The sequence below is a fragment of the Colobus angolensis genome, unplaced genomic scaffold, assembly GCF_000951035.1.
Source record: "Colobus angolensis palliatus isolate OR3802 unplaced genomic scaffold, Cang.pa_1.0 Scaffold13, whole genome shotgun sequence".
Lineage (NCBI taxonomy): Eukaryota > Metazoa > Chordata > Mammalia > Primates > Cercopithecidae > Colobus > Colobus angolensis.
The window spans coordinates 19242095-19269403 of NW_012114252.1; the positions used below are offsets into that span (position 1 = coordinate 19242095).

At 37.6% G+C, this 27309-nt stretch overlaps 1 protein-coding gene across 1 annotated transcript in view; it reads left to right on the forward strand.

Annotated features, from left to right (window-relative positions):
- Window positions 1–27309, forward strand: part of MYO16 (myosin XVI) — a 653675-nt gene that overhangs the window by 199842 nt on the left and 426524 nt on the right. Inside the window, exons 6-7 of the mRNA XM_011933947.1 lie at window positions 6419–6543; window positions 18603–18728. Of these exons, the coding sequence (XP_011789337.1) occupies window positions 6419–6543; window positions 18603–18728 (251 nt within the window). The remainder of the gene's footprint in view (window positions 1–6418; window positions 6544–18602; window positions 18729–27309) is intronic.

Sequence of the window (27309 nt, forward strand, 5' to 3'; positions counted from 1 at the left end):
CTGGGCACTGTCACCTGTGGGAATGCTCACTCACTTTCTCCAAGTCTTGTTAGCTATGCCCTGTGGGAGGCGGATTCCATTACTTCCAAAGGGAATGAAGCTTGAAGTTATGCAGACTTCATTGTTGGGAAGTTAATTATTTGGATCTTTGCCAGACTGCACATGTAGCATGCAATTCTGAGTTTACATGAAAAACTTGACACAATGGTGCCTATAGTTAATAATACTGTATTGCGTACTTTGAAGTTTGCAAACATATGCAAATTTGCAAACATATATGAGATCATAGTTCGTATACTAAGTGTTCTTATCACCAAATAATAGTAAAAATAACAGTAAATAAAGAGTGTGGGAGGAAATTTGGAGGTGATGGATATATTTATGGCATATAATATGGGGATGTTTTCCGGGATGTATACTTATCTACAAACATCAAGTTGTCTACAGTAAATATGTACAGTTTTTGTATGTTGGTCATACTGCAATAAAATGGTTTAAAAAAACAAAACCCGTGATGCCAAATTTTCAAAAGTATTTGACCATGTTTTGTTTCACTGTGCCATTTCTATATTATTATTTCCTGATTTTTCTGTCTTTCTGAATTTTAAAATGCTACGGTAATAAATGTTTCTTTTAGAAAATAAAATGACATTTATTTGCAAATGCATTCACATTGCTTATAAACCTCTCCAACTCATTACAGCATTTTGTTTGATAGGAAATTTTAGTATTGCAAGATCAGTATTTTATATCCTTTGTAAAGAATAAAAATAAGTGTGTTCCTTTGAGAGGCTGATTTTTTTAAAGGAGCATGCAAAAACAAAACAAAACAAAAAAGAACAAAACAAGAGGAAAGTACTAACTCTTAAATGGTTAGTAGAAAATCTGTCACTACTATGGCTGTCACGGTCAGCTTGTTAAATACATGTTTGCTGGAACAAACTCAATTTAATATCTCTTAAATTTTTAATTCTGTTTGCCATTTGTCACTGCAGTCACTCTGGCCCGTGCCTTCACATCCATCTGCCCTTCCCTCAGCTCATTCACAGTCTGCTTCTGCTTATGTTGGTCTTCCTCCCACTATCTCCATCATCTGCCGCCGTTCCCGGTAAATACTGTCTAATTCGATTTATTCCCTGGCCCTCTGCTTGGTGCACTTTTACAGTTATCTACTGTGACAACATGGGCTGACGTCTTTAGAAATCCTTGCTATTTCAAGATGAGATTTTTATTATTATTTGGCTCTGGGTATTTCAGCATTGCCTTTTTATAACCAGGTGGTTGCAATCCTAGAATTTTCATTTTGCATTGTGCAGTTTCGCATCCGAGTACTTATCACCTGTCACATCAGGATGCACGTGGCAGAGGAGGCCGGCAACGTCTTGAACAAGTTGATTACATGGAAAATCGCTGGTCACAAGTCCTAATTGTGCTGTCACCACCGACTTACACTGTAAACTCGGGGACAGCAATTAACCTCGGCTCACCGCCTGAGCCTGCCAGGCTGTAAAATGAGACAACCACGGAGAGCTGATTGAGCATTTGATGAATATTAGATCTCCAGTGCAAGGAGAACCAGCTGGCATGCAAGGAAGGCAGTCGATTAGAAAGTGAGCCAGCGTGGAAAGAAAGCACTGATGGGAGAGCCCGAGGAGTGCCCAGGAGAAAAGATCAGCATACTGTGTACGTTATACACACACACACAGAGAAATATTCTTGTCCCTGAAAGACACCAAAAACTTTCGTTGGTTCTGCATACATCACCACTGTCTTTTCTTCTTTCAAACCCATTCTTCTAACAATCATAGCTCACATTTATTTTCCTGAGTTCCTAGTTTCCTGTGGTTCAACCCACTGAAGTTCCGTTTCTAAACCTGCAAACCCATTAGAAATGCCCTTGGAACAATCGTTATCACCTTCCTTAGTTTTCTATCCAGTGATAGCTTTCTTTCCTTTTTTATTACCTTCTCTCTCTTTGACATTCGATGACCTTGGCGACACTCTCTTAGGAACATTCTCTCTCCTGCCATCTTCCCACGGTTTTCCTTGCTCTCTTCAAGCTTCTCCTCAGGATTCCTTTGAGTGTTTCCCGTGTCTGTCCAGATTGCCAAATGTTGGTCCCTCCTGGGGTTTTGTCTCTGACAATCTTCCATCTCCCGCAACGCTGTTGCTGGGTTATCTCAGCCTTTTGCGTGTGTTGTTACCACTTGCTGGTTCTCAAGAATATCCCTGTAGCTTGATTATCTTTCAAGACCTTCATTCCTGTATATGCAGTTTTATTAAGTATCTTGACTTGAGTGTCAGATAGTTTGAAATAACATGTCTCTATGGAATGTATTATTGTCCTTTCACTGTCTGTATTTCATATTTTGCCATTATCACCAGGAACATCACTTCTCTTCCGTATCATCATGTCTGATTGTCGCCAATTCTTACAGATTCTACTTATTTGGTATCTTTCTAACATGTCCACCCAGATCACAAAGCATGCTGTCACTGCCTTAATTAACATGCTGGTCTTTGTATGTTGGATTACTACAGTAGCTTCCAAAACTGGTCTTCTTGCCCCCAGTCTTAACCTTCCCCCTTCATTTTTCAGAGGACTCCTGGGCGAATCAGTTCACGAGTATCGTGTGTTTTTCTTTTGTTTAAGGCAGTTTATTTGAAATGCTCTCCCTGCACCAGCCTCTTCAAAATCATGCATTTTGATTTTGGTGTTACAGTCCGCATGACTATGTAAGATGGTCGCAAGTCATGCCTGCTGTTAGGGCTGGGAGAAGGGAATGGGTGGAGGGTAGCAGCACCCTTCCTGTTTATTTCTCTCTGCTGGAACTACTTTATTTGTCGCTCAACTCTTTTACTTCCGTGCGTCTCTTAGAACACTTACTATGAAGATAAAAATTTGGGTTAGCGGCAGTTCTATGAGCTTAGAGGATCCCGTGCTAAAATCATGAGATAGGGCACATTATAGTGAATTGCAAATGCCTGTTTAGCTTTCTTTCCTTTTTGAGGGCAAAAATGATGTTTTATGTATGACCAAATGATGACACAATGGCATATGATAATGAATAAAAATAAGGCATATGCAGATCTTATAAAAACACCAAGGAGGATGGATATGATTTTCCTTACAAGTAGTACAGAAGGCATCACAGAGGTGTCACCTACGCTAAGCTGAAGGTGAGGGGCTGGGTTACCGCAGGGAAACCAAGCAGAGTGGTCTGACCCAGGCATAGGGAGTAGCATAAGTGAAGGTAAGAAGGTTGGAAAAGCCACAGAAGAGAGGCGGTGCAGATCCTCCCACAACTCGGGAGATCCCACAGCTGTGCAGTTCGGCATGGTCATAAAACCGTCATAATAGCAGCAAAGAGTAGCCCTAATATCAACAGAGAAAAGGAAAAGTTGAATTCTTACAAAAACAATATTACCTTAAGAGGGATGGTTAAGGAAAGTTAAGTTAGGGTTCAGATTGACTTGGGGTGTTGATGTAATTTCAGTTTTGCACAAGAATCCAGTGATATTATCATATTAAAGCAGGTAGTAATAATATCACAAGTAATAACGTGTGGATTTCAGGTAAATTATTTTGTTTCTTAATTCTTATATTAAAATAAATTACTAAATTTCTTTCAAAATAATAAATCTAAACAGAACTTCCATTAATTTATTGTCAAAAAACAATATGAAAATCTACATTTTGTACAGAAAATGAGAATGGACCCATTATCCATTACAAAATAGACTTATGGGCTCTATCCATCTTGGTTGGTTTTATCCAGGAGCATTAAAGAAATTTGACAACCAAGAGAGGGAGTTTCTGTTGTGTTGTATTAACCAAAAGTGATTTGGGCTGCTTTCCTGAATATATATATAAAAAAAATCTAAAATTCACATTTTAATTGGCATCATATATGATTCAAAATTAAGTTTTCAAGTATTATGATACAATGTAATAATATTCCCCTGTAATATCTTCACAACAGGGACCAGAAATAGATTTTTTCTCTTAATATAATGAGTCTGCAGTGAGTGATGTCTTATCTCTGTTTTAATTTGTTACTTGTCTTTAATCTTGTGTTTTTATCACTCCGTTTTAAATACATAATTATATAAAAGATACATACAACTTTAGTAGACATTGTAACATCCTAAAAGTTAGCAAAGTAACTTTAGAGTGACTATCAGATTCTTCTGCTACTTTAGCATGCAAAATTGAAGGCTGACATCTGAGAAATGATATTTGCCAAAATAAAATCACACATGAAATTTCATAATCCTGAAAGTCAGAATAAGTGACAGTTTTAGCTAGTTCATAACAGACCTCAAATGACTCTATAAGGGAAATGTTAGTTCTAAAATGGCATGTCCATGATTCAGAAGCTGAAGAGTGGTCACGGGTGTTTCTATTTCTTGTTTCTACTAAAATGGACTAGCTTTGAACAGAATATTTGAAACGAGATACATTATTCAAATACTGCGTTTTGCTTTATTTTGTTTTGTTACTCCATGCCTCCTAAATGACCAAATGATAATATATGATACACCTAAATGAGAGGTATGAAAAACACATGTCAGAAAGCTGATAGATCACTATTATTTATTTAGTGCTTTCTGAAAGCTAAATACGTGTTATAAGTTTTATGTGTTTTAACTCATTCTCAAGCAACGGACTAGTCAAATACTACCAACACCATTTTGCAGTTGAAGAAACAGAGGCAGAGGATAAGTTACGTGCCCACGTTGGCAGAAGCGGTCATTGATACACACAGCACTAACACCCAAGCAGGTTGAGTCCAGAGCGCCTCTTCTCTATTGCCCATCCAGGTTCGGAGAAGGAGCTATGGCATGAGGCAGAGTCGAAGTGCCCCAAGGGGAAGAATGATACCAGATATGCAACACGCTTGATGTGGTTTCTGCTATAGAGCTACAGCTTAAAGGAATGAACTATTATCTGAGGGACGAAGCACATTGAAGCCCACATAGGTTAAATAACTTTTGCAGAGTCAACCACAGGAAGGAAACTACAGATAGGCGTGTTCAGGAGCATCAATCCGAGGTTTATTCTTGGGTCCACTGTGCTAGGCTTTCTCTTGATGTTTGCTGCCGGGATGCAATCAGATTAAGAGACAAAGTGCTCAGAAGAGTGGCTGGTTCACAGCAAACATTTGCTATGAGGGGGGTATCACCATCATTATCATTTTTCCCTTGGAAGAAGATGAATTAGTTCTCCTTCGCAGATACCTATTTTGTTCAGGAACCAATGCTAGGAATAGGAGACACATCAGTGAAAAGACACAGCTACCATAGAGATGATACATCATGAAATTTCAGGTTAAAATATATGCTGAATAGAGGTCCAGGCAGGAGTTCAGCAGACCTGAGCCTTCTGTGCACCACTTCCCCACCTGGGTGAAGTCAGACTGTGGATTCTACACTCAATGTTAGTTATCTTTATTAACATTAGTAGTCATTAAATGTTCAATGGATGCATCTTTTTAAAAACTTATTTTAACGTCATTTTAGATTACAAGAAAGTTTGAAGACAGCACAGAGCTCCCCAATGCCCTTCACAGAGCTGCCCCTAATGTAAACACTTACATAGCCACGGCACATTTATCAAAACTAAAAAGTTAACATTGGGACAATATTAACTGTACTAAAGACTTTATTCATAGTTTTCCAGTTTTTATACTAATGTCTTTTTTTTTTTTTTTTGAGATGGAGTTTTACTGTTGGTGCCCTGGCTGGAGTGCAGTGGTGCAATCTTGGCTCACTGCAACCTCCACCTCCTGGGTTCAAGTGATTCTTCTGCCTCAGCCTCTCGGGTAGCTGGGATTATAGGTGTTCGCCCCCACACCCAGCTAGTTGTTGTACTTTTAGTAGAGATGGGATTTCACTATGTTGTCCAGGCTGGTCTTCAATTCCTGACCTCAGGTGATCTGCCCACCTTGGCCTCCTAAAGTGCTGGGATCAGGTGTGACCCACCGTGCCCAGCCTAAAGTCTTTTCTTCTATTCCAGGATATTAGATTGCTTTTAGAAGCAACTATTTTGGCCAGAAAAATCATAGAGATCAAAAACTGTATCTTTGTTGTTTCCATTTAAGTACTTTAAAATACTTTGAGTAATGTATGTTGATGATTTATATTAAAACAGATATTAATTGAAAACCTGCCATTATTAGGCATCATTATCATACTTTAGAACATAACAAGAGATAATTTTATATTTTTTAAAGACTATAGTTGGAAATACTATATGTGCAAAGATAAGCAATCAGTTCTTTGAATGAGCATCCAAAGTAGAAGAGGAGCTTCAAAGAAGAACATGTTGAAAGAACAGATGATAAAGCTAGGCTTAGACCCCCAGGAACTGAGAAGTATCTCTCCATTCTGGTTGAAAGGCTCTTTCTCCCCACAGGAGTGGATTTGACCTCGCTGCGCCAGATGAAGCTCCAGAGACCCATGAGCATGTTAACAGATGTCAAACACTTCTTGTCATCTGGGGGAAATGTCAATGAGAAAAATGATGAAGGAGTAACCCTGGTAAGTTCATATATTTGATTCAGAAACTATTTAAAGGGAGAATTTAAGTTGATTTATAAAACGTAGAAGTCATTACAATTAACCTTTAAATAACTGTTGTGATCATAAAAGTAATACATGTCAGTTGTAGAAATTTTGGAAAACACCTAAGTCGGCAAAGAAGAAAAGGCAGACCCAGCAGTTCCATTGTTGTGTATCTACCCAAAGAATATAAATCGTTCTACCATAGACACATGCATGCGTATGTTCATCCCAATGCTGTTTATAATAGCAAAGACATGGAATCAACCTAGGTGTCCATCAAGGTGGAAGGATACAGAAAACGTCATACATATACACCATGGAATACTACACAGCTGTAAAAAGAACAAAACCACGTCCTTCATAGCCACATGGATGCAGCTAAAGGCCATTACCTAAGGGAATTAACATAAGAACAGAAAACCAAATATCACATTTTCTCACTCATAAGTGGGAGCTGAACACTGAGTCCACATGGATACAAAGAAGGAAATGAGACACTAGGGCCCACTTCAGGGTGGAGAGTGGGAGGAGGGTGAGGACGACACACCACCTAAGGGGTACTATGCTCATTACCTGCGTAATGAAAACATCTGTACATCAAGCCCCTACAACACACAATTTACCCACGTAACAACGTGCACATGTGTCCCACTGAGCCTAAAATAAAAGCTGGAAGGAAAAAATGCAAAATACTTATGCCACTACCCAGGGAAAACCAGTGTCTCTAGGTTGGTATATTTTCTTCAAGCCTTCCTCCTATGTATGTTTTTGCTACAAATTTAAAATAATTTTATGCATTACTTAGTCCATGTTGGTTTTGAAATGTAACTTATAGGAGCATGCTTTTATTTTAGTGTTCAGTAAAACAAACTATGAATGACTTTGGTGAGTGAATTTCTAAATTCAAGCAAACTCCTTTCATTACTTTTTATTGCTCTCAAGCACTGTTGCAGTAAATTATTAAAAGATCAACTAAATTTGGATAAATTTGTATATACTTGATGTCTAATCACCAAAATAAGAACATTTTGCCCTAGTGACCCGTAAAACTTACCTGGGTTACTGTGAGTTACAATTAATGATGACAGAAAGAAACGTAATAACCAGTGGAAAAATTTTTGAGCAAAAGTAAACTAGAATAGGAGAAGGGAGTTCCGAATTCTGAAGTGTGAATTGCATAGAAATGCTTCAAATCGGTGATTCATTTCTCCCATGAAAAAAAATATGGTGTGAGGTTGAAGACAGTTGATAAGGAAAGTGATTTAACTAAATAGATAAAAGTTTTGTTGTCTGAAAAGTTTCCTTGAGATCGAATACATTTTTACATTTAATAAATGCAGATTAAGTGCCTGTGACCTCTAGATGGTCACATTGTAAAAATGTGTTATTTTCTTATGACTTAGAGTTACATTGTTATAGTCTCCTAAAGTTTATAAATGTATAAGTATTGATTCTGGAAAATAAAATTTAGAAAACTCTAACTTTAAAATGTTATCATTGTAAAAGCTTCTCCTTCCTTCCTTCCTTTTTTTTTTTTTTTTTTCCCCCGGAGTCTTTTTCTGTTGCCCAGGTTGGAGTGCAGTGGCATGATCTTGGCTCACTGCAACCTCCACCTCCCAGATTCAAGTGATTCTCAGGTCCAAGTGATTCTCCTGCCTCAGCCTCCTGAGTAGCTGAGATACAGGCGCATGCCACCAGGCCCAGCTACATTTTTGTATTTTTGTTAGAGATGGGGTTTCACCATGTTGGCCAAGGTGGTCTCGATCTCCTGACCACGTGATCTGCCCCCTCAGCCTCCCAAAGTGCTGGGATTACAGGTGTGAGTCACCGCACCTGGCCAGCTTCTAAAATTTTTAAATTATGCTTTCCTAAATTTTGTCTTCCAAAATCGATATTTACAAATTTGTAAACTTTAGAAGACTATAACAAAGTAACTCTGTCATAAGAAAAGAAAGCAGAGCATATTTAGAGTGTTTCGCAAAATAACACATTCAAACAGCAAAAGCATTCAGAATTAATGAAGAAATGTAACTGGCCACATGCTATGAACAAAACAATAGTGACCAAAATTCTTTTGTCATGGATCCACATTTCAGTTGGGAAAATGGGTACTAGACACTATAAACGAGCTAAATATATAGGATTCTAGCAATAAATGCAAGGGAAAAAACAACACAAGGACATGTTGGTTATATTGTTGCCATTTTGGATGGATAGATAGGAAAGATCTAACCAACAAGGATGTTTTCAATAATGACTTCCAAGAAGAGAGAGCACAGTGGGGCTGTGAAGGGAGAGTGTTCCAGGCTGAGAGTGAGAAGGGCAGACCACAAACTCCTACAGTGTCAGGGGCGAGTGTGGTGTGCTTGAGAAACAGCAAGGAGCCCATATGGCTGAAGCAGTGTCAGCAAGGAAGGAGAGGTGCTGGAACCAGATCACACAAGCTTTTATGGGCCTATATGAGGACCACGGCTATGACTCTGCATGGGATGGGAAGACAGTGGGAAGTTCAGAAGAGAGGAGGGATATGAGCCTGCTCCATTTTAAAAGGATCACCTACTCTGGCTGTTGTGTTAAGAACTGACTGAACATGCTGCTATAAAGACACATGCACACGTGTGTTTATTGTGGCACTATTCACAATAGCAAAGACTTGGAATCAACCCAAATGTCCATCAGTGACAGACTAGATTAAGAAAATGTGGCACATATACACCATGGAATACTACGCAACCATAAAAAAGGATGAGTTCGTGTCCTTTGTAGGGACATGGATGCAGTTGGAAACCATCATTCTCAGCAAATTCGCAAGAACAGAAAACCAAACACCGCATATTCTCTCACTCATAGGTGGGAATTGAACAGTGAGATCACTTGGACACAGGAAGGGGAACATCACACACCGGGTCCTATTGTGGGGAGGGGGTAGGGGGGAGGGATAGCATTAGGAGATATACCTACTGTAAATGACAAGTTAATAGGTGCAGCACACCAACATGGCACATGGATACATATGTAACAAACCTGCGCGTTATGCACATGTACCCTAGAACTTAAAAGAACTGACTGAAAAGGACAGGGGTGAACCTGAGAGTTTGTTTAGGTGGCTTTTCCAGTAATCTAGGCAATCAGTGATGTGGCTCAGACAACAGGGGTAGAATTGTAGTGCAATTAGACCTCCTAATAAATGTGTTGTGTGAGATAAAGTGAAGGCTTTAGAATGACTAAGCATTTTTAGCTTAAACTACCAGTGTGATGGAGATGGCATCAAATGAGATGAGGCTGAAGAAGACACAAACCTAAAGCAGGAAAGATCACATCAGTTCTGGAGATACTAAGTTTAAAGTGCCTCTTAGCCGTCTTAATGGAGCTGTTGGGTTTGTGGTTGGATGCTGGAGTCTGGAATTCAGATCTCTAGATGAAAGAAAGGATTTGGAGAACATTAGCATATATATGATATTGAAAGCTTTGATACTGCATGAAGTCACTACTTGTATGCAGAAGGAAAGAAATTTGGGGCCAAGCCATGGAGATGAAGAAGAGGAGGCTCCAGAAAGGAGATGAAAAGGAGCAAGCAGTAAGGAAGGTGGAAAACCAAGAGGACAAAATGTCCTCAGAGCCAAGTGAAAAGTTCGAGGAAGAGGGAAGAATGACAGACTAGCAAATACTGCTGAGTGGTCAGTTAAATGGGAACTGTGAATTGGGTATTGGACTTAGTAACTTGGAGGTCATTGGCTTTCTCTTGGAGGACAGTTTCAGTGGACTACTAGGGTCAAAAGTCTGATTGGTGTGAGTTATTTAATTAATAATTCATTTATTACGTGTAATGAATTAATGCCTAACACATAATAGAAACGCAATAGAGCCTTTGTTTCTTTGTATAGTAGAATATATTACAACTTCATATTTTTTTTAAAAAAACACTGCTAAGTAGAAACAAAATGCATACTTCAACCACTGCTGAATAAAAGAGCATACACACTTCAGTAGAGAAGCTATTGAAACAATCAATACAGAGCAATAAATTGCTATGATTTTCAAGTATTTTCAATTTTGACTTTCCTTATGACCTTGTTTTTATTGAACGGAGAGCGTAAATGTTGCAAATAATTGTTCTAAAATAACCAAATATTGTGGTCATCATTTTTGAGCTTTTAACAAGAAAGTAACAATGAATAAAAGACTAGGATGCTGTCCCTTGAAAATTACAGCATTTAACAGCCAGTGGTTTGGTTTGATTCACACGTCTGAATTGGTTAGTCTGTGTATGTTAATAACTGTCATTTCCTTGTGTTTTCTTTTCTGTAAGATATATAGTGTATTTATCTATTATGGCGATAAGGGGAAGAAGACACTTTTGTTCACAGATTGATTTCCATACCTCAGTTGGAATGTCAGTTGTGGTTCAAAATTAAGCATAATTTTTCACACTGTTAAATTGTTATGTGCAAAAGAGAAGAAACTAACAACAAAAGGTTCAATGGGAATAAACTTCTAATAGGACAGGTTTGGAGTTGACTTTACCTCCTTTATTAGAATTGCAGCAAAATAACCAAACATAACATATCTCTTTTTAAAAAGGGATCTTTTAGTTTACATTGTTTTCTTGTTAAAGTAAATAGGAGCCTCAGAAAATGATACAATTTTAATAAACACCATGTTACAGAGTATATGAAAATGAATTCATCAGTTTGAGAATATATTTTTTGAAAATATTAATGTAATAACTAGCATATATATTATGAAGACGTTGTTTTATTATTTACTGTGTTAGCACATAATCTGATATATCACATCTGGTCTTGAGGCTTATTTATTTGCCTTGTTAGGAAAGAATTATTCAGGAGATGCAAGTATCAAGCAATTTTATTTTTGTCACCTTTATTTCAGTAATGCTGATTCATCCGTTACTTATAGCTGGAGACGGCCATTGATTTTATGGTCATTTTTAAAGAATACAACTTCCGTAGTCACTTTATGTCATAAACCAACCTCAAATTAAAGTGTCCAATCCCATATTACGATTAAAACTCTCAACTTAAGTCAGGAGTTGTCGAATTTGTGTGCCATACTTCCCAGTGACCCTTGGGTGTAGCCCATGGATCGCCTTTCAAAATAATTTTTAAAATGTAATAACAAATGGGGCATAGAAAACAAATTATGTTGAAATATAATCATCATAATATTAAAAGTCAATATTGCACTCTTCCAAATAGTCCTTTATGCTCACTCGGCTTTCGGGAATTTGGGGACACTCCAGATTCCCTCAGCTAAGCTGTGCTTGCTCCATGAGGCACCTCCTAAAATAGAACCAGAAATGACCACAGCTTCATGGGTAAACCAGCCCATTTCTTGCCGTTTACTTTGTGCCTGCACGAATCAAAACCAGTTTATTATATGTCCATCAGACTACTCAGGATATGCAGCTTCTCAGCGTGGTCTCTACAGCCTTTCTCTGCCATAAAATTGGGAGGTACTCACATCCACCCTGACACCACCATCTACACACAGTGGAAAGGGAAAGTCGACTACTAACACTAAGAGTGCTCTTTAATAATTGTTCAACACTTTGTCTCATTTTGTCTTTTACTTCTGACCTACTGAGACCTCAGTCTCGAGGTAGAGTTCAAAAGTCATCTGAGAAGTTTTAGGGCAACTATTTTCCGATCTACGTATAGAGTCTCACTTTGGGATATGATCTGTAGTATTTTCATACTTCTGTCAAAGCTGAGGTAGTAAAAATCCTGTGTTAGTGTTATGATGCAATGGATGAACAAGACCTGAAATTATTGGCCAACAATCCTGACTGAACCTAGGAGGTATTTGAATGGTCCTCAAGATTAGTTTTCATTTCTTCCTAACATAGTTTTTATTAAAATATAGCATTAGCCTCAGCATGATCTTCTAGCTTCAGAGTGGCAGGAGTCATAGAGCTTCAATAAGACAGATTCAGTGGGAATATATAATAATATTTAACATTTTAAATACAGATTAGTGAAAAATCAGATGCACAAATACAAGGGTAAGATAATTAAAAACAACAGAGGAGATCAAGACCATCCTGGCTAACACGGTGAAACCCCGTCTGTACTAAAAAGATACAAAAAACTAGCCGGGCGCGGTGGCGGGCGCCTGTGGTCCCAGCTACTCGGGAGGCTGAGGCAGGAGAACGGGAGGCGGAGCTGGCAGTGAGCCAAGATCATGCCACTGCACTCCAGCCTGGGCGACAGAGCAAGACTCCATCTCAAAAAAAAAAAAAAAAAAAAAAAAAAACCATATTTTCCAAGTTATACATGTGGAAAAGACTTAAGCTTCTGGCAAAGACCCTTACAATGTAAAAATATGATGAAAACACACAGAAATGTTATCTTTGATTATGCCAAAAATTATAATTAACATTTTGTATTAAAGAGTAAGCAAAATTAAGAGACAACGGGTAATTTGCTGAGAGTAATATTTGCAACCGATTTCCCAAAATTTTAATATCTTCAAAATATGCAGAGTTCGTAGAAACTAATAAAAAAGATAACCACCTCTCACTAGAAAATAAGCAATAACAAGAGTCAATTCACGAAAGAAAAATATCCAACTGGCCTATGTATATGAAAAGAGGACCACTGTTGGGAATTAACTAAATGCAAATTATGTGAAATCATTTTAGAAATAAACAATATTGAAGACCAGAAAAGCTAAGGATCTGTGCAAATGCATTCTTTCATACACTGCTGGACTGTGGGTAAATTGGTACATTCTAGAACTCTGCATGGCAACATGCCGCAGGAACTTGAAAAAATGCTCATTATTTTAGAATCAGGATGTATCAGAAGGAAATCACTATGGACATACATAATAATCACCAACAAAATCGTTTTTAAAAGCAATATGAAAATGGTAATTACATAAGTATCCAACAATTAGGAATTAGCCCAGTCAATGAAAATGTGTCTGTATAATTGTATACTATGCTTTCCTAAAAATCTAGGGTTTAGAAGCCCAGCAGCACCATGATAAAGAGGCCAGAGAGACCCAACTTGGTGCTCATCCTGGAAGTCTCCATCACTTCCAAGCTGTGACTTGTGCTGGCTTCTTAAACTCTGAGTTATCATCTTCTCATCTTTGAAACCGGAATAATAAGAGTGCCACATTATAAGATAACCAGGTCCAAGGAGACCGTGAGTGTAAATCACTCAGCTTATTGTCTAGTTCGTACACAGTGAGCTCTCGATCAAAGTTAGCCTTTAAGGGATCCAAACATTCAACAGCATGGAAAATATTAACTATATTTGAATAAAATAAATTGCTAGGTACACAGTGATTCTAATTTTATTTAATATTATTTTAAATTGGCAAATAATACTTACATGCATTTATGGGGTACAATGTGGTGTTTTGATATATGTATACAGTGTGAAATGGTTAAATCACACGAAGTTAACCTATCCACCACTTTTCATTTTTTGTTGAGACATTTGAAATGTCTTCTTAGTTATTTTAAAATGTATAATACATTTTTTATTGACAATAGTCATCCTGCTTTGCAATGGATCTCAAAACATATTTCTCCTGTCTAGTTGAAACTTTGCACCCTTTGACCAACAACTCTTCATTTTCTCTCTTCCCCTTCCCCAGTCCCTGGCAACCATCATTCTTCTCTCTACTTTTATGAGTTTTACTGATTTAGATTTCACGCAGAAGTGAGATCACGCAGTATTTGTCTTTCTGTGCCTGACTTATTTCACTTAACATAATGGCCTTCAGTTTCATCCACATTGCTTCAGATGACAGGGTTTCTTTCTTTTTGAAGGGTGAATAGTATTCCGTTATGTATATATACTACATTTTTATGTATTTACCTCTTGATGAACACTGAATTTGGCTATTATGAATAGTGCTGCAGTGAGCATGGAAGTATGAATATCCCTATGACAGAGTGACTTCCATTCGTTAGGATATATCCCAGAGTGGGGTTTCAGGATCATAAGGTAGCTATATTTTTAGTTTTTTGAGGAACATCTATACCATTTTCCATAATGGCTGTACTAACTTACATTTCTACCAGTAACATACAGATATTCCCCTTTCTCTGCGTCCTTGCCAATACTTACTTGTCATCTTTTAAAACAGCCATCCTAACAGGTATGTGGTGATATTTCATTGTGGTTTTAATTTGCAACTCCCTAATGTTTAGTAATGCTGAGCATTTTTGCTTCAGCCCATTAGCCAATTATATATCTTCTTTCGACAAGTGTCTGTTCAAGTCCTTGGGCCATTTTTAAATTGGGTTATTTGTTTTCTTGTTATTCAGTTGTTTGAGGGTCCTGCTTTTATAAAGAGAGTTGCATCAATAAATAGAAAGAAATCACCAGAATCTGAAAAACGAAGCATTTATCCAGAAAGTCCAGTTGTCAGTATCTTTAATGTCTTTTTGTATTTTACATATTTTAAACTCTGAAAAATAAATACAAAGTAAATTAAAGTTAGGAAAACCTTTCTGGATTTCACTTGAATACATGCTTGAAAGGGCTCAAGAGTGTGCTGCTCTTAAAACCCAGGCAGGGCCCTCTTGGTATTTAATCTGTGGACATTGGCTCTGTGCTGCCTTAAACCCTGTCCAGAGCGATTGATTCAGCTGAGAACCAGCACTGAAAACAATGATAATGCTACTTATTTTAATTTCTATAAATATTGGGTTGAGGTACTATTTTTCAAATATCAGAACTGTCTTTTATTTGGGAAAATAAATGGAAAATCTCAAACTTCAGAAATCATTGGTATAGCATGTTCTCTAGCAATTAGCACTATCAGTAAATGAAATGAACAGGCTGTCAAAGGCTGAGATGCTGTAATATGAAATGGGCACAGTGCTGGGGGCTTTGACCTGATGCAGTGAAAACTTATCCTTATATAGGATCATAAAAAGAGAAGATGTTCTAATGACAGAATGACCCTGTTGTCTGTCTTTCCCAGGCCTACGTCACACTGGATATGTGTGTGTTGAGGGGCACTTTTAGAGGAGATCCCTTCCAGAGTAGACTCAGTCTCCCAAATGTGGAGCCTGGGATTCTCCCGTGCTTTCATAGCTGAAAAACACTAGGACTTGGTGATGGTTTTGCAAAGCACACCAGGAGGCAATATGCCACATTTACCAAACAAGACTGTGCCTGCACTGATGGAGAGCCATGGGAAAGCTGAAGAAAGCATATAGATATTGTGTATCATCCAGAGACTAAATGTTAATATAAAATTAGTATGTGGAAGGGTGAGGGACATAGAAGTGGTTTACAGAAAGAAGAAAAAAATTATATTAACATACAAAAATGATGGTGTGAATGCAAGATGTATTAGGAGCCTCGTAGGGTAGTGTTATCCTTGTGGCTTGACTTCACCATGTGACTGTGTGTCCAATCTTCTGTGCTATTTCAAGTCTGAGCGCTGCAGGCTGCAGAGCATGGCCTCAGATCTTGGTGACCATGCTTCTTCCTTGGGTCAGTTACCTAAACGCTAAACCACTGCTTCTCCATCTGCAAAATAAGGGCAACAATCATATCACAGATGGTAAAGATTAGAAGAAATAACTCACAGCTTTTATACCTAAAGTTTTAGAAGCCACTCCAACCACCTGTCTTGCTTTGTAGCTACATAGGTGATTTCCAAATTGTAATTTTTGTGGGAACTGTGTTTGCAAATATGCTGCTGCTGGTTCACGGCAGAAATGATCACCATCTCTGTGTTTCTCACAAGACCCTTAAAGTAGCAAGAGAGGACTGTTCTGAGACACAGAAGTGATCAACACTGTTACATTTGGGCACCTGATATCCTCCAGTCATAGTCAGGACAAGTAGTAGGAGCATCAATTCCATTTCATAAATAAGTATTTTTGGTGTTTTTTGTTTGTTTGTTTGTTTTCACATCTTTTAACTCTAGGTCTAACATGTTCTTAGTGATGAGAAACTATATCCCATGGGGGCTAGTTGTTTGCTTATGGATTCAGAAGTTGATTGCCAGTAGACTGAAGATAATGCTCTTAACTCCTGCTATTGTATTATGATAATAGAAAAGTTGGTTATCTCATGTGATTAAGTAGAGGTATTCAATTAGGGTTTTTGTTTGTTTGTTTATTTTGGTTTTGGGATTACCTAGAAGTAAACTTGCCAGCCTCCACGAAGGTTACTGGTAGTAAAACTTTGGATGGAGTCTCTAGTGAGTTAGCTAGGACTTCTAGTCTTCCTTCCCAGCTGTGCTTGTGATGACTGGCCCAGGGCTGGACTAAGTTCTAAATGGTGAGAGCCAATTTTTGCTTTATGGAAAGCAAACCTAATCTTGCAGGGATTGGCCCTGCGAACTTGGCATCATTAGTATCAATTGCTAACCAGAAAATGGATTCATTCTTGATTCCATTTGTAGACTCCGCTTTATGCTAAAAATTAGTTTCCTCTGAGATTCAGATTATTGCATATAGCACAGAGTAACTGCCAATCATTAATTGATTATTCAAATAATGTAGAATCAGTTTAGAAGCAGATGAATAGATTAATTCTCCAGGATAGCAAGTATATAAAATTATATTTTCTAAAATACTTGTGGATATATCATTTTTGGGACTGTTTCCTAGAATATTAATAGGATTAATTCTGTATGTAGCAAGCCTGGGAAAATCTATGTGAAACAGTGTCTTAATTTAGATGAATATATTTATTCTAATATAGTTGAGTTACAAGAAATAAACATATATTTACACTCTGTAGATTGAAGAGCCTGATTAGGTCCAAAGGTATAAAAATAAATGTTTTTGTTAAATTTTATCAAAATGTACACATTTAATAAGCCTTTTTGACTTTAATTTTGTCTTTGTAATAAAAACACAATGGAACAGAGCTACAAAATTACATGCTATCAAACCTAGAAGATGGCATTGATTTTACTACTTTTAAGGTTTTTTTCTTTCTTTTTCTGATAGTTTCTTCTTCCTAATTCTTGTGTTTATAAAAGAAATCATGTAGTTGCTTAGTAACCTCATTAGAGGGTGATGAGAGTTTATATAGAAATAAAGGCTGCTACCTTAGAAACGGGAATTCCCTCACCTGAAAAATGTAAAAAATTCTCGGAACTATTGTTCCAAAGGCCTTATTTCTAAGCTTAAGATTCCTTTAAAAAACTAATCTGGGGCCAGACGTGGTGGCTCATGCCTGTAACCCCAGCACTTTGGGAGGCCAAGCCAGATGGATTGCTTGACCCCAGGAGTTCAAGACTAGTCTGGGTAACACACAACATGGTTAAAACTAGTCTCTACCAAACAAACAAACAAAAAAAATTAGCTGGGTTTAGTGGCATGCATCTGTATTCCCAGCTACTTAGTAGGGTGAGGGGGAAGGATCACTTGAGCCCTGGAGATTAAGCCTGCAGTAAGACATGATTCCACCACTGCACTCCAGCCCAGGTGACAGAGAGAGACCCTGTCTCAAAAATATAATTAAAAAAGAAACTAAAACTGGGAGAATGTTACAATGGTAGCTACGCAATCATTTTTAAGCCACCACCAGGATTAGTTAATCCTTTTTAGTGTTCCTGTGCCTTTTACACATACAGAAGCATCACAATGATCACATTTCCTGTTTTTAGTTATTCTTTGAATGACTTTGTATAGCACCAAGTTCAGTGCCTGGAATATAGAGCTAATCAGCAAATATGTTACCTTTGGGCAAGAAATGGTAAGCTTTTCAATGATTATATTCTATATTTTAAAATATTCAGAGTGCATTGAAATGGAACTCTCGGAGGGGGATGGGAATTACATGAAAAAGTGCACACTATCAGAGTCAGAAGGAAAATGAATAACCATAAGCATCCTTTCAAAGACTGATAATTACACCCACTTATACCAAATAAATAAAATTTCGTGTATGTTCTTTTGTTTTTATGGACTCTGTATTTTAGATCCAACATTTCATTAAGTAGCTCTCTTTAAACCACTGAGTGAACTGCATGAATACCACTACTTTTAAAAAAATGGATAATAAGACGTCTCTTCACTGCAGTTACACATGGCGTGTGCGAGTGGCTACAAGGAGGTGGTGTCTCTTATCCTGGAACATGGTGGAGACCTGAACATAGTGGATGATCAGTACTGGACTCCCCTCCATTTGGCAGCCAAATATGGCCAGGTAGAGTGATGTTCTGAATTCTTTTTAAAATAATTTTATATAATTAATGAATAATTTCATATTCAATTTTGATTTGATTTTAAATTATGTACTAATCATTATTGTAATTTGACTTTTAATAGTATCTTCCTACTGAACAAATAATTTTATGGTTAAAGGAAAATGCTTATACAAGAAGGAGCCCACAAAAACATGTTCCTTGTGTATCTGAATATTGTAGTCAAATCATTGAAGAAATAATCAAAATCTATAAACATTTGTCATAATATGGAGTTAAAATGTTTTTCATATTATATAGACTTCATAAGCTTACAGTTTCATGAATCTATAATAATTATGTGTTTTCTGCAGCTAATATTTTATTCATGACAATAGTAGGAAAAGCAACTTAGTTTTACACATATATGGAGATTTAACTTAATGTGTTCATTTCAGAACATTACTTTGGGGTAACAATCACATCTAGTAAATTTGCAGTAAGTTAGATCTCTAAGAGACTAATCATTATGTAAAATAATCTATCATAAATTTCAGCAGTGTAACTGTCAAAAGAATTGAAAGTGTTTGCATTTCATGTATTTTAGAAAAAAAACATACTGCATGGGGAAGTTCTTTCAAACTAAAAAGAACATTGTTTTGACAGCACCTCCTGTAAAAAAAGATCCATTTATTCAATACATATATTTAAAGGTCTACTAAATATCCCTGAATTGTGCTCCTACGGTGATTCAGTCTCGTTATTGCTGGTCTGTTCCAGCTTTTTATTTCTCCTTGACTGAGTCTTGATGGGTTGCAGGTTTTTAGGAATGTATCAGTTTCTTCAAGGCTCTCCCATTGGTTCAATATATTTGCTCGTAATATTCCATCATGATGCTTTTAAATTTCTGAGCCGTCCGTGGCACCGTCTCCTCTACCAGTTATTTTTGAGGCGCTCACTGTTCCCGGGTTATTGTCATAATAAACGTGGAGGAGCAGGAAGAAAAGTCTAAGTTGGTGAATTTTAAAACAGCTGTTTCTTCTTCTAAAAATACTAATTTCTGGCCGGGCGTGGTTTCTCACGCCTGTAATCCCAGCACTTTGGGAGGGCGAGACGGGCGGATCACAAGGTCAGGAGATAGAGACCACGGTAGATACTAAAAATACAAAAAACTAGCCGGGCGCGGTGGCGGGTGCCTGTAGTCCCAGCTACTCGGGAGGCTGAGGCAGGAGAATGGCGTAAACCCGGGAGGCGGAGCTTGCAGTGAGCTGAGAGATCCGGCCACTGCACTCCAGCCTGGGCGACAGAGCAAGACTCCGCCTCAAAAAAAAAAAAATAAAAATAAAAATTCTAATTTCTTAAAGTCTTGTAAAGCTTGGTAAAGAATGATACAAGAACATTAATGTGTCATTGTTTTCACATGAAACCAGCCTGAAAAGCAGGGAAATGAGTATACGTTTCTGCAGCTGTTCCATTATAAAGTATCTTTTGCAGTCTTTGGCTCTACATGTTGAGCGTGTCTAAAGGTAATCAATGTTTCCTGACTCGTAAGGAGAATCTAGATATTTATTTTCTACTTTCTGGAAGCTGTAATGACCAAGGCATAAAGAATTAGATTCTGATTAGAATCCGAAATTCTGATTAGAATCAGAAATTTTATCCCTCAAGCAATCAGATGAAGCTACTGACCTTTTTCTCAGAAATGCATAGACACAAAAAGTATCCCTACCATTTCAGAGGTTGAGTCCTCTATGAAAACTAGGCATAGACCTTCCAGAAGCCCCTAAGAAATCCTGCTCTGCAGAAATAGAACCTTCTTTTATTTATTTATTTTTTTTAATGAAGGAGTCTTACTCTTTCACCCAGACTGTAGTGCAGTGGTGCAATCTCAGCTCACTGCAACCTCCACCTGCTGAGTTCAAGCAGTTCTTGTGCCTCAGCCTCCCAAGTAGCTGGGACTATAAGCACTCACCACCACACCCGGCTAATTTTTTCTATTTTTAGTGGAGACAGCGGTTTGGCCTGTTGGCCAGGCTGGTCTCGAACTCCTGACCTCAGGTGATCCACCTGCCTCGGCCTCCCAAAGTGTTGCATTCACAGGCGTGAGCCACCGTGCTCTGCCAGAAATGGAAGCTTCTATCCAGGAAATTATGCTTCTAATAAATCTATACTATATAGTAAGAATTGAGAGACAAGATCAGCCAGATAAAATTTGTATTATGTGGTAAAAAATTCTGTAATTAGTTTGAGTTATGAAAATGGATTTTTAAATGTTAATTTATATAGTTAGATTTAACAGTAAAAAACCCTTTAATGATTAACATATATGCCACACATGATACAGGCCGTGCATCAGTGGTAGAGGGACCATGAGCCCAATCTAATTGCCACTTCTTTCAGAAAGCTTCCTAGAGATTCCTGTCCCTCAAAAGTCGTAAGACACAGGAATCACCGAAAAATAAGGCAGAGAGAATGAGTGGTTATCAGTGTTATTACCTGCCTTTACCTGTCACATTCCAAAAACTTTCCAACCTTTTATTAATCTGTTCTTTCAAATTAGAGAAACACAGTCATGAACTTACATGAGAAATATGATTCAGAAGCCATGTTTACTTTGTCAGATGCAAAGGAATTAAGATTGTTTTTATTACTCCCTCTCCAGTGTGCCAGCTAGGTTTCCAACGTTCATCATTTATTCATGATAAGTCAGTTAAGAAACACTTCCCCACTGCTTCATTTTTTCAAAACCAGCTACAAAACAGTTGACCGGAAAATGTAAACGCACCCTAGCTTTCATTTTTTAAAGATTTCCTATTTTCCATTTTCTCATGCATTTGATTCTGCTTATTTAAGGGATTACATTCGGCAGCTTTTGCATTGTTATAAATTCCTGAGACTGGGTAATTTATAAAGAAAGGAGGTTTCATTGGCTCACAGTCTGCAGGCTGTACAAGCATGGCACTGGTATCTGCTGGGCTTCTGGGCAGGCCTCAGGGAGCTTTGACTCATGGCAGAAGGTGAAGCAGGAACAGGCACATCACACAGTGGAAGCAGGAGCAGAAAGAGAGTTGGGGGATGTATGCATCGGGTGGGGGCAGATGCCACACACTTAAAGAACGAGATCTTATGAGAACTCACTCAGCACTGAGCCATGAGACATCTGCCCCATGACCCAATCACCCCCACCAGGCCACACTTCCAACACTGGGGGTTGCAATTCAACTTGAGATTTGGTGCAAACAAACATCCAAACTATAGCAAGCATTATGCCAGCTTTGCTTTGAGGCCTCCATGGCCTTCTCACTGGAATAGAAAGGGCCAGCGCTGGGTACCAGCCCCACCGCTCACTGACTGTGAACTCAACAAGCCTTGACTGTTCTTTTTCCACAGAGCCCGACCTTGGGGCCACCAATTATTGAGAATGATAAGCATCTATAGAAAGGGGAGACTTTTACTTAGGTCAGCAGATTTTTGCGAATCATGAAGGTGAATGCCTCGTGTGTGTATGGATCATCAGTCAGCATGTGTCCTGATCCACTGATGGTGGCTAGATTGGTACAGACAGATATCTTACTCAAAGGTTTCCAGAAATGGCCATTTACAATGTGCAGATGAGGCAGGTTTTTAAAACACATTATCTTTATCCTCTGCTTCGCTAGACTTGCCTTTAATCTTCTTACTTCTGATACATTTTAGTACTAAGGAAAGTGTCTGAAGATCATGTGTCTTTACTACTTTGTTCCATTAAGCCTAGTCAAGTAGTGTCTCCACTCAAATGCCTGCTCCGGAAAAACGGACTTTGAGTTGTCCATTGTGATAGCCCATTGTCCAGCAGAGTGACCAAAAGACAAAGGCAACCAACCCAGAATTAGATGCAAAATTGGAAATACTGAGTGTAGATGAGGCTTTTGTTTTAGAATATAAGACATCAAAACCAAGATACTCTTCTTTTACTCAGACTGATAAAACTACTGAGAGACTTATGATAATAGAAGATTTTGAGTAAATTGCATCTCAATTAATTCGCCAAGAAAGATAGTATATGACATCTAGAATTATTCTAAAAAATTGTTCTCCTACAAAGATATCATTTAGTATGCACTTTGGAAATTATATTTTAGAAACAGGTTTATGTGAGTATCAATTTATATGCATGGAAGATTTATAACTCTCTTTGAAGAAATTTGCTGTAAATATATTGTATCTGTGTTCAGGGCAAAAAGCTTTAGAAATGTGAACATTTTAGAGAGACTAATGGCATTTTTAGAGACATTCACAGTAATTTCACTCTTATAAAGACCTTATAAATGTAAATACCTTTATGGAGAAGAAGGTAGCTCACAATCTATAACTGTACTTATTATTTACGTTTATAGTGGGATGATATACGTATTTTAAAACTGCCTTTTATAAACATATTCACTTTTGCAGTGGAAAACAAAAGAGATGCTTGTTCCTCTCAAAAACTAGGAACTGAATAAATTATGTGAGCAATAAGTCTTTTGGTTTTACAACTCTTTCATGAGTTGTACGTGAAGTAAAATTTCACTCTAGTCTTGTATATATTTACTGTACTATTTACAACAGAATTGGCAATACTATACCCAAAGATAAGAAAATATTTGTACAAATGCTGGAATCTAAGTATTTTTGTTTCCCAAAGTATTTTGTATGGCATAACTCACACATCTTAATGTTTAAAAAGCCATTTTTATTCTCAAATACAATTTTTTACCCAGGTATATAAAAATTAAGATATATTCAGAGCTTGAATTATTTTGCATGTTTATTTCTTCTTTGCTTGGAGAAAACAGTCTGATTATGCCCCTACCCCTCTGGCCATGCAGTATTGACACGCTTCATGTACCGTCCTAGGCTCTAGCTGATGTTTGCCATGTCTTTGAGAAATATTCTCATGCCCTCAGCTTCAAGTGCTCTCTACATGCTCATGGCTGCCCAATCCTCCTCTCTGTTCCTCTCCCAAATTCTGCATCCGCGTGTACCCAACGGCTGTCTCTTTCTTTCTGTCCTCTAACACCACTTGTTTAAAAAAAAAAAAAAAAAAAAGCCATCATCTTCTCTCTCTTTCCCATCCCTGTCTGTGGCTCTTCTGTTTTGTCATTTATTCATCACAAAACTAGTCCTTTGCCATTTTCTTACCTCTCCCTCCTCTCTGGTGCCTACCAGAACACTGAGCCTACAAACTCTCTACCCAGCGGATTGTGTTGAGATATTTAAGCTATAATCATCACCGGTCAATCTGTGCCTGCTCACTGCCTCTCTCCTCGCCCAGGACACTAGCATCTCTACATCTGGGTTAACCCATCAGCCTCTGGCAGGTTTTTATCCCCCTCCCCCACTCTTCTCTCAATGACAAGGCTACAGTAATCATTCCACAGGCAGACGTAATCACACCCTGTCAACACAGTATCCTTTCCATTGCGGTTGGAATAAAATACTTATTCCTTAGCACCATTCATAAGTCCCTGTGTGTCAGAGGCCCTGCTTCAGTCTCGCATTTTATTTCTTCTGCCTCGCCCCATCATAATTGAGGGTAAAGCTATACTGAATGTATCTCCATTTCTAGAATGCACCACCACATATAGCCTATTTTTGCTCTTCCTGAAATTGTTAAACTTTACCTTGCACAGCTACATTGAGATGTCACTTCACTGGCCGTCTTTCCTAATGCTGGGAATTTGCATATGACGGTTCCTCTCCTGTCCCTGTACAAGCACCTGCATGTCCCATATCACAAACGCAGCCTTACCGCAACTTGCTGTAGTTGTCAGTTCATTCGTCTGTATCACCTTTCGGTCTGTCAGAACTGAGTGCAGGAACATTTGTTTGGCTTATCAAAATATCATAGTATCTCAGACAGGAGCCAACACAGAATACTGGCTAAGTTACTATTTATTTAATGAGAGAATCAATAAATGCCTTAACGTAATACATACTTGCCTTTATCAGTGGATCACTGAATAAATGTGTGAATAGTAGATGAGTGGTCACACCCCTTGAGACTGCTTCTTGCAGGAAATCATCCTGGAGATTTCCAAGAGAAACCTTGGCACATGCAAGGACTTTGTTAGCACTGGAAATAATTTGCATTTGGGATGTATTACTAAAATAAATCATGCACAAACGAAAGGGATTTCAATCAAAGGCAATATATTGTGAGCAACACCGTATTTAGTGGTTGCTATGTATGTGTCCCCCCAAAATTTGTGTGTTGCAAAGTTAATCCCCAGTGCAGCAAAATTGGGATATGAGGCCTAATGAGGGATGTTTAGGCCATGAGGGTTTCACCTTCATGAAAAGATTAATACGACTATAAAAAGACATTGCAGGAGTGTTTCTCTCTCCTGCTTTTCCACCATGTGAGGATATAATGATCTTTCTCTCTGGAGGGGTGCAACGTTTAATGGAGCATCTTGAAAGAAGAGAGACTAAGGCCTGCTGGCACTTTGATCTTAGACTTCCCAACCTCCAGAACTGTGAGCAATAAATTTCTGTTCATTATAAATTACCCAGTCTCAGATACTCTGTTATAGCCACACAAATACAACTATGACAACTGTGTAAAAGGAAAGTGCCATAAAAGGAGACTGAGGAGTTGTGGACACAGGCAGAGGAGGATTATGAGGTTGAATGGAAATGCTGAATTGAAATGGAAGAGGAGTGTTTCAGAAAAGAAATACAAGGAAAATGATATAGAAAACTGCAGTGATGACACATGATTTATTTTGTGGCATGCGAGCAGAACCATTTGTTTAATGAGAAATCATAGTTGAATCACTAAAAGTAGTGATGTATTAGACTTTTAAAATATTATATCTGAAATAGTTCACATGGTTTTCAGAGACATTTACTCATTGCAATGTAGAGTATGCACCATTGGACTTAGGTATATGTAATTCAAGTGGGGTATGCAAGTGCTGAGTTTCTGAGAGACTTTAACATTATAATTTCCTCTTTATTAAATTAAATCAATCATTTTTAGCTTCTGAACTAGGAAGGAATGAGTGCTGGCTCCAAACACTCATTGCTATATTTTAACTTTTTAAAGAGATACTTTGACTCTCAAGAAATTAATCTTGATAAATTTAGCCACCCTGAAATATAACTATTTGAAGATTAAGTAAAGTCTATATTCAATAACTAATATTAATTGAAATTTCAGCTTGAATACATTTTCTTTGTTAGCCACTTAGTGTTTCCTTTTATACAGACACACCTTCTCTCTCTCTCTCTTTCTGAATAGTAGTCACCTTAACCTCTGATAACTTTGCTGATGATGAAATTCTTTTAATAGTGGAGATGAGTTGCGATTGTACGGCGCACTCTGCCTGCTCACATTTTAAGTAATTTACCTAAAGCTGGTTTGTGAGGTTAAAACAGATGTTCCGGAGTGGAGTAATTGGAATGAGCCCTGGCCTGCTTAATTCAGTTTTGTGAAGTGCCTCACTGATTTCTAATTGGAAGCACATAGGAAATACTGACTTGACGAAAGGAAAGGAATTCCCCAAGTAGGAGAAACTTGCCTATTTCACACATGAATGTTTATTTGTACAGGCCTGAAATAAAATGGAGTTAGTTTTATTGCTAAAGATTTTCTTGTAGGAAACATTTACTTTTATGATTTAAATGCTTTCCGCAGTTGAAGTTTTAGAGAACAGTAGTTTGTCAGGAGATTGCACGTGATTTTATTTGGAGTTCTAGAAAAAGCAAATTGAATTGAGTAATGCAACATGACTATTAGACTCTCTGATACTCTGACATTTTTGCACAAATATAAAACCTTTAGCATTATTGCCATTCTTTCAAATTCATGGTAAACAAAGATAATCTTAAGTAATTTTTGCCTTTCATTGTTTTTCTTTTCTTTCTGAATTTCTCTTTCCTTTCCTCCTATCTACATTTTTCCTTACCTTACTCTATCTTTTATGTTTTTGTTCTTTCATTTACTTTCTTCTTTCCTTCCTTCCTTCATTTCTGACAAATGATATAAAGGCAAGAAAATCCCTCGAATCTTTAATAAAAAGCAATACTGATTCTTGCAACTATTTTAATGTCCTGGGAACCTACAATATATATGTTATCTTTCAGATTTAAAGATAGCGTCTCTTTCTTTAGCAAACGATATATTTGGAAATCAAAATAACTTCTAAATATAAGCACCCTGCTATAACATGAATAAGTACTACTGAAATAATTTGCGCAAAACCAGACACTAATTTTGAATGGGATTGTAGGAGATATAGCAATAGGGCATACTATTGAAAACCTAATTAAATTTAGAGTGAGAACCCTGGCAAGAGCCATAATGATTTGGGGAGATCTCTTGGAATGCCTGGGCAGAAAGCTCAGCATGAATGAAAAATGCCACAGAAAATGTTACAAAAGCAAACACACAAAGCCCACCGCAGATTGAAGAAACCGTTGTCAGTCTAACAAGTAAAATAATGCATGAAATGAAAATGAAAGGCAACGTTAGGAAAGGAGAAAGGATAATAAAAATACCAAAGAATCTCCAAAAAACTTTAAAAATTAGAACCATTAAGTGAATTTATCAATTTTTTACAGCAGTGTTACAAGCATAAC